The 7,743-nt window shown below is 47.0% G+C and overlaps 1 protein-coding gene across 1 annotated transcript; it reads left to right on the top strand.

Moving 5' to 3' along the window:
• Nucleotides 1-1,749: 1,749 nt before the first annotated feature.
• Nucleotides 1,750-7,260, top strand: FST (follistatin; the record flags this gene model as incomplete). The annotated part of the gene is made up of 6 exons (XM_080362429.1): nucleotides 1,750-1,831; nucleotides 3,754-3,945; nucleotides 4,379-4,597; nucleotides 4,951-5,175; nucleotides 6,222-6,452; nucleotides 7,178-7,260. The coding sequence occupies 6 exons, from the start codon at nucleotides 1,750-1,752 to the stop codon at nucleotides 7,258-7,260; spliced, it is 1,032 nt and encodes a 343-aa protein (XP_080218555.1).
• Between the last annotated feature and the right edge of the window lie 483 nt (nucleotides 7,261-7,743).

Here is a 7,743-nt window from a genome sequence, read left to right as displayed (position 1 = left end):
TCGCGAGCGAGGGCGGAGAGGCGAGAGGGGGGAGAGAGAGAGTGGCACCAATTTGGGGAAAAGATTAAAAAGGATGTAGAGTCCGGGAGCTTCTGAAGTGCTCAAAATGCTCGGGAGCTGCTCAGGACGATGATCATAATAATAACAAAAAAAAATATGCAGAGAGGTCAATCATTTACCAGTCTGCTGCTTAATGCGTGTGACCGCAGGTGGTACCGAGGGACATTGTGATTCATGCCCACTTTCAAAGCGGGACCAGGGCCCGGTCTGAGGCACCCAAACAACTGTCTTCTAATATTAGCACGGCTGTATTTCTGGATCTATTATAGTCTGTCCAGACAGATCCCATTGTAATGGGATCTTTTATTAAAAGATTAGCACTATCTCCTGCAGTTGGTGGAAAAAAATCTGTTATCACTGAGTTATTTGCAGTTGTGGGGAGGGGGCGGGCGGTTTGGGGAGCCGGAGGGCGGGAGCGGGGAGGAGGGGTGTGGGGAGGGCCTGCGGAGGGCGCGGGCGGCCGCGGCGCACCGGCCCCTGACCCGGCACTGTCCGGGCATTCCTGTCTGCATACTTCGCAGTCTGTTGTGCTTTGGTGGCTCAGAAAAGCGAAAGAATCGAAATTAAAAAGGCAGCTTTTGAATAAACAATACCATTTTCCGTTAAGTAATCGTTTTGTATAAAAGGAAATATCGCCTACTCAGTTTCATTCAGCGGTGCCAAAAAATGTTATAAATGAGAGACCGCCAACTTTTCTAAGGGGAGAATAATGCCAGACTGTGCTTAATAAACTAGTGCCCTAGAAGTTCATTATCGATGTTGCAATCTTTCCTGATTCTGAAAGGAGACCGCCTACGTCGCCCCCATTCCCGTCTCGTCCTCCCGAGCTCCCAGTGAAAAGGCTGTCACTTGGGCACAGCTCTAGGTATTAAACTTTTATTTGGTTCTTTCCTTTTTTTTTGTTCTTTTTTTTTGTTGTTTTTTTTTTTTTTTTTTTTAGGTTTGGGGTTTGTCGGTTAGGGTTTGGGTTTTTTCGGGGGCCGAGTCCCGCCGACTGAGCTGTGTGAGCGCCAGCCGACTCCCGCCCGTCGGAGGTGCGGGCAGTGGGATTTATCCTGAGCAGCCACTTCGCGCACGGAAAGCAGCGCCTCGCGGCCGCGGAGCCCCCCCTGGAGTGGGCAGGCGCCTCTCCGCGCCCCGGCAGCCTCCGCACCTCCGCGCACCCGCCCGCGCCATCGGGTGGGACAAGGGGCGCCCCTCGTACGCCCGCGACCGCCGCGGGTCTCCAGCCCCCGCAGCGTGGGCGCAGTCCGCCGCGCGCCTTCCCGCTTGCGCGGGCGCGGCCGGTTCCGCGGGCGCGGTGGCCGGTGCTGGCGCTGCCTCCCGTTGCTGCGCCAAGGGCTCCGGCGGCTCCGCGGCGCGGGGCTGGCGTGGGGCTGCGCGGGTGCGCGCCTGTGTGTGCGTGCACCTAGAGCAGATAATTGGAGAGGGTTTCCAGAAGGTGGAAAATGTCACCTGATTCACACTGAACTTTTTAAATCTCCCCACCCCCGAGCAGACACACACACACATTAGGAGACCGCCCACCGCAGACAGCTAAGACCCCCGTATAGATTTAAAGAGAGACTGCATTCAGAGCCTGACGTTCATTCAATAGAGCGATCATAGCAGGCTGGCTGAAGCTCGCTCACTCTCTCTACTCCCCCTCACGCTGTTTCTGTGTCTCTCTCACTCCCTGCTATACTGAGGATGTTAAATCAGAGAATCCACGCGGGCATGCTCTTACTCCTGATGTTTCTGTGCCACTTCATGGAAGATCACACAGTGCAGGGTAAGACCAGATTGTTTTATTCGCAGTTATGTTTCTTTATTATTACTATTGTTTTCTGTATTTCGGGCACGGGTTAGTTTGCTGCGGTGTTAAACACCTCTCTCCAAGGTCCAACAGGACAGAAGTTAACTGTGGGCATGGGATTGCTTTGTACCGAGGTGCAGAGGTGTCATTTATTTCTTTTTGATCGGATCCCCGCACTGCTCTTCTTAGGCACGGAGGACAGATGAGGATGTTTCTTAGTATTTATTGTTATTATGCAGCATGAATGAAGAGCAGCATCGCAAGGGAACTTTCCCAGTCTCGGTTTCCGAATGAGTGCTCAAAGTTTGTTAGTAATTTAGTTCAGATTTTTATCTCCCCTGCCAGACGGAAGGAGAGGTGATGATGGGGAGCCCCACGATTACAGATGACATTTTTAGAAATACAGATTTTCTCCTTTACCCTCCTTTTTTTTTTTTTTAACAAATATTAGTGTTGGAAATTCTCCCGCACTGAAGACTATGCGTAAATAAGTTGGGTTTATGGTTGGTTTTGTTTCTTTTTTTTTTTCCCATGCGAACAAAACAAACCCGAACCTGGTATTGACAACTCTTAAGAGCCCTCTTTCGACACAAGGAAATATTGATTTTTAGTTTGGGGGATTTTTCCCCTTGTCTTGCCCGTGTACCAACCACAACCTGTATGTCTTACCATTGCCTGTTTTATAATTTTTTCCTTATTTTTTTTCCTTTTCTCCCTCACTACCAAGTTAGAACATAAGTTAATCAAATGTAGGCAACTGTGGACGCGAAACTTTTTTTTTTAAGGGCGTTGTTTGCTCAATGATTTTTAGCGGGGGCGGGGTGAGGGGGGCGGATCTTCCCCTGCGCCCAGCGACATCTCGGCTGGCCGATCCTGACCCCTCGTTGCGGTACATTCCCATCGGAGTAAGGAGTCAGGATCGAGCCCTGACTGGATTAGCAACAGAATCAATTGGTATTGAATTGCTGGAGAAGTCACATTGGTTATTCACGAGAGGCTCATCCCAAACAAAACTCTCTAGCTAAAAAAGGGGGAGTAGCTTTTACTAATGTTCTTGGCTTGACTCCACAAATAACAGGGATACTAGTTAAAAAAAAAAAAAAAAGGCAAAAATAACCCCCAACAAAACCAACTCTATCAATTTTAAGGACAGTGTACTTTCCTCTGAAACGCGTGTGGGAGAGGTGGCACCCATAACTTTTCCAGCTTGATCGATTTTTAAAACTCTGTAGGAGCGTCCTACTCATGTGCCCTTGTATTTTATATACTTTGCTCACTTTTTTTTTTGCGCTCTACTGACTTATTTTAGTGAAGGAAAGGCATTTGTTAATAGAAGCAGCGAAATGTGGAGATTTCGAAAGACTTCGCTAACAGCAAATGTTCCCAGTTCGTGCAGATTGCAAAATGGGCTGGGACTGAAACTCTGTGCGGCACTAAAACAATGCTGCTGTGCAGCCGCGGTGAGGAAGAGAGGGCAGGGGGAGGAGGAAGGAATTTGCAAGCGCGGTTTTCTTTTTATTCCCTTTTAAATGCACATCTTTTTCAAGCCTCTGTCACGTGCCGGCAGTGCGCCTTCTGCTCTACATATGGAATAAATACCTCCGAAAACTGCCTCGTCCTGTTTTGATCAGGTCTTTTCTTTCTTTCTGTTTTTGTGTGTGTGTGTGGTGGTGTTTTTTTTTTCTGTTTGTGCTTTTTTGTTTGTTTGGGGTTTTGTTGTTGCTGCTGTTGTGTTGTTTGCAACTGCGCTCCCAAATGGGCCAGCGTAGCTGCGGGTTATGAAATAGGACAAATAAAAGTAAACAGTCTAGTAAAAGTCACTGCAAGGCGCACGTGTTGTGTCTGGGTCAGTGGTGACTGCCACTGATCCGGCTGGGTGTATGTCCCCCCCCCCGCAGCTGGGAACTGCTGGCTCCGGCAGGCGCGGAACGGCCGCTGCCAGGTCCTGTACAAAACCGACCTCAGCAAGGAGGAGTGCTGCAAGACCGGCCGCCTGACAACTTCGTGGACGGAGGAGGACGTCAACGACAACACGCTTTTTAAGTGGATGATTTTTAATGGGGGAGCCCCAAACTGCATCCCATGCAAAGGTGAGGGGGGTGTTGGCGAGCTGCTCCTTGCTGGCGAGCGGTTCAGTCAGGGGCTGGGCTGGGGGAGAAGCGGGGAAGGAGTTGGGGGTGGGGGGGGCGCAGCGCGTCCTCCGGCTTCCTTCCTCAGTGGGGGTTTGAGGGGCGTCTCATACCAGCCCCGAGATAAATGAGGGGACCCCCATTTCTGCTCAGCCGCGGTGCACATCGCGGGGAGGAGGGGAGCGACCTCATCTCCCTTCTGCCCTCACTGGCCAGGGGAATTATGCTCTAGTCCTGCTTCCCGGAGGGGGCGGGGGGGGAAGGGAGGGAGGATGAAGTAAGTTGCCTTCTCCATGCTCTGGGGTCATGGTGTCTTTTTTTTCTTTAAGCAGTTTTGACACCAGGTCTGTTCTGCAAGCTTGGTACTAAAGTGGTGCCTCTTTCCTTCCATCAGAAACATGCGAAAACGTGGACTGTGGACCTGGAAAGAAATGTAAAATGAACAAGAAGAACAAACCTCGGTGTGTTTGTGCTCCGGATTGCTCTAATATCACTTGGAAAGGCCCCGTGTGTGGCTTAGATGGGAAAACCTACAGGAACGAGTGTGCCCTTCTCAAAGCCAGATGTAAAGAACAACCCGAACTTGAAGTCCAATATCAGGGCAAATGCAAAAGTAGGTTTGCAAATCTAACCTGATCTCCCTCAAATGCCAAAGGGTGTGTGTCTGAGTGTAGGCGGGAGGAGCTGTTGGACCTACCTCCCCACAGGAATCAGAATGATGTTTCAAATGCTGGGTGACAGTAACTAACCACACTTAACAGATATGGATGTAGCTGGGTTGAGAGTTCTCCACAGTCTAGCAGCACTTCTGTCCCACTAGTTCCCCCAAGATGAGAAGACTTCCTCACATGGCCTTTAGATGAGAAGACATGCTGCAGGCTCTTGTCTGATCATTTGTTTCATTCATTCCTCACTGGGACTCTGGGATCTCCTATTAATCACTGTTTGTTTCTGTCTTTATTTCAGAGACCTGTAGGGATGTTTTATGCCCAGGAAGCTCCACATGTGTGGTTGACCAAACTAACAATGCCTACTGCGTGACATGTAATCGAATTTGCCCAGAGCCTACCTCCCCTGAACAGTATCTCTGTGGGAATGACGGTATAACCTACGCCAGTGCCTGCCACCTGAGGAAAGCTACCTGCCTCCTGGGCAGATCTATTGGATTAGCCTACGAAGGAAAATGCATCAGTAGGTATCTCAGTCAGAGGGTAAGGATGGGGAGAGCTTCCTTGGTCAGATGTTTCAGAGTATCATCTGTGAAACTGGATGGATATAGTGGGTGCTGGCAGGGAGGAGAGACTTCCAGAAGCCTGGGTTGATGCTGACCTCCAGGAAAAGGAGAGCCAAGGCAAGCTTTGCCCCAGAAAAGATTGCCAAAGGGGTGAGGGAGTAGAGGGCCAGATCCTGATTCTCTTGCTATCTCTGTGGGTGCTGACATTAGTATCCAAGGGAGAAGTACCCACCATTAAATAGATGATGACATAGTTACAGCATAGCAAGATCTCCATATTCAGTGGATGTGGATTCCTGGAAACAATTGTCTACAAGTGGTCTTGGCAATGCTTACATTAACTTAATTGGAAACATCTGATCACTTTTTCCTCTTCAGAAATATTGCAGAGTTTGGAGATGATTGGTGGGTGAAGATAGGAAAATAATCTCTGTGCATCTTGACATTTTGTGTTGTGATTTTCAGAAAGGACTGAGAATGAAGCATGTTACAAGAAAACACCTTCGAAAGCTCAGCCTCTGCTCCCCAAAACTGTTGGGGAAATTCAGAGGAGTCTCAGGCTGCTTTTAGTTGGTATAGGTTGAGGTGAATTCCCTTTCCAATCTTGTAGACAACTACTGTGTGTGGGTTAGTTGAAAAGTGATTGATTTAGAAATGCTGAATGTGTTGGTAAACTTTGCAATTAGTGCTGAGTTGGGGATCTGAATTTCCATTTACATCAAACAGAGCAGGAAGGTCATGTACAATAGGCAAATGTAATTCTGTATTCCCAGGATCAAGCTCTGCTGGCACAGCTGTATTTCCTTCCCCACATGTAGACAGGCAATGGTGTCCAGGGGACTACTTTCTTGAGCAAAATTAGCAAGTATCATCAAATCTACTGCATCTGACCTTTGTCTGTTCACAGTTCGAAGGGGAAAGGGAGTTTGGGGTTGATTGTTGTTGCTTTTCTTTTTTTTCTTTGTCTTTTCACTTACCTCTAGTATCCTGTGTATATTTTTAGAAGCCAAATCCTGTGAAGACATTCAGTGCAGTGCTGGGAAGAAATGCTTGTGGGATTTTAAGGTTGGCAGAGGTCGGTGTGCCCTCTGTGATGAGGTTTGCCCTGAAAGCAAGTCAGACGAGGCCGTCTGTGCCAGCGATAACACAACTTACCCAAGCGAGTGTGCCATGAAAGAGGCAGCCTGCTCCATGGGTGTGCTGCTAGAAGTAAAGCACTCCGGATCTTGCAACTGTAAGTGAGATTTTTAACTCTGCAGACACTTAAATCTTCTGAAGGCAACCCCTAGATAATTAAGACTTATACCTTTAAACATACGAAACCTTGATTTAGAGATTTGAGATATGGTACAGGTGCCATATAAGTATGTATCTATCACACACACACTCTGGTTACTGATAAAATGCAATACATCTCCAGTCACCAGTTGGCCTTCAAGTTGGGGTTTTGGGGCTATTCTGAGGACAAGTCATTCTGTCAGAAAGGGGTTGCCCTAGGAGAGTAATTCTAGTGATTTCTTCATACTTTGTCTGCTCTCGTGTGCTTCGCTGATTGCTTTATTAACACTTGGATAAATTCTAACTCGGTCCAAAACAACAAGCTTAATGGTAGCACATGGGCATGTGGGTTAGCACAGTTGCCTCTACTAACTCTGAATGAAGGACACAAAGCAGTTAAACCTAGAACACAAGAGCGCTTTTTATTTGATTTCAGGAATCTGCCAATAAAACCTGAGCCATTGATTCTTCAGAACTTTCTGCAGTTATGACTTCATAGATTATGTATAAAACCCCACTTATTGTGTAACAGCAGATGCCAAAGAGCATCTCACTACAAGTCGCATAAAATGCAACGCTGTATTATGGCTGTTCAGAGGGCTTTGAAAACATGCACTAAGCTGCTTCTGCGCTGTTGTTGTCCTTATTTAAACAACAGCTCCCCTGTATTCCCCCATCTAGCCATTAATGAAGACCCAGAGGATGAAGAGGAAGATGAAGACCAGGACTACAGCTTTCCTATATCTTCCATTCTAGAGTGGTAAAACCTCCATCACTATTGGAACAGCCATTGGGCACGAAATCAATGTCCATACTGTAAATAAGTGTATGCTTATTTATTTTGGGGAGAAAAAAAGTATACATAGAGTTGAGTCTCGTAGACATTTATTTATACTGTGTCATGTTTTATAATTTATATATAAAATGTCTGGTTGACTGTACACCTTGTTTTTTGAAGAAATATATTCGTTACGGGAAGAGCAGTGTTATTTATTGTGAGGTCTCTTGCTTGTAAAGTAAAGTTTTTCTTTTTTCTTGTAAACTATGAAAGTCCATTCCTTAGAGCTTACCCACATGATCTCACCTCTTTGTTCCATTGATGTTAACTCTTTTCTACTTTAACAAATTTGCATGTTGATTTCTGTTATGTTTATTTATTGGATTTTCTTCTTGCCTCTGGTCATAAAAGATTCCTGGGGATTTTGTTTATAAAGGATCTTGACAGACCAAGAGGCATTGTAACTGAC

This window comes from Nesoenas mayeri (assembly GCF_963082525.1).
Source record: "Nesoenas mayeri genome assembly, chromosome: Z".
Lineage (NCBI taxonomy): Eukaryota > Metazoa > Chordata > Aves > Columbiformes > Columbidae > Nesoenas > Nesoenas mayeri.
This window is presented reverse-complemented; position numbering and strand designations above follow the sequence as displayed.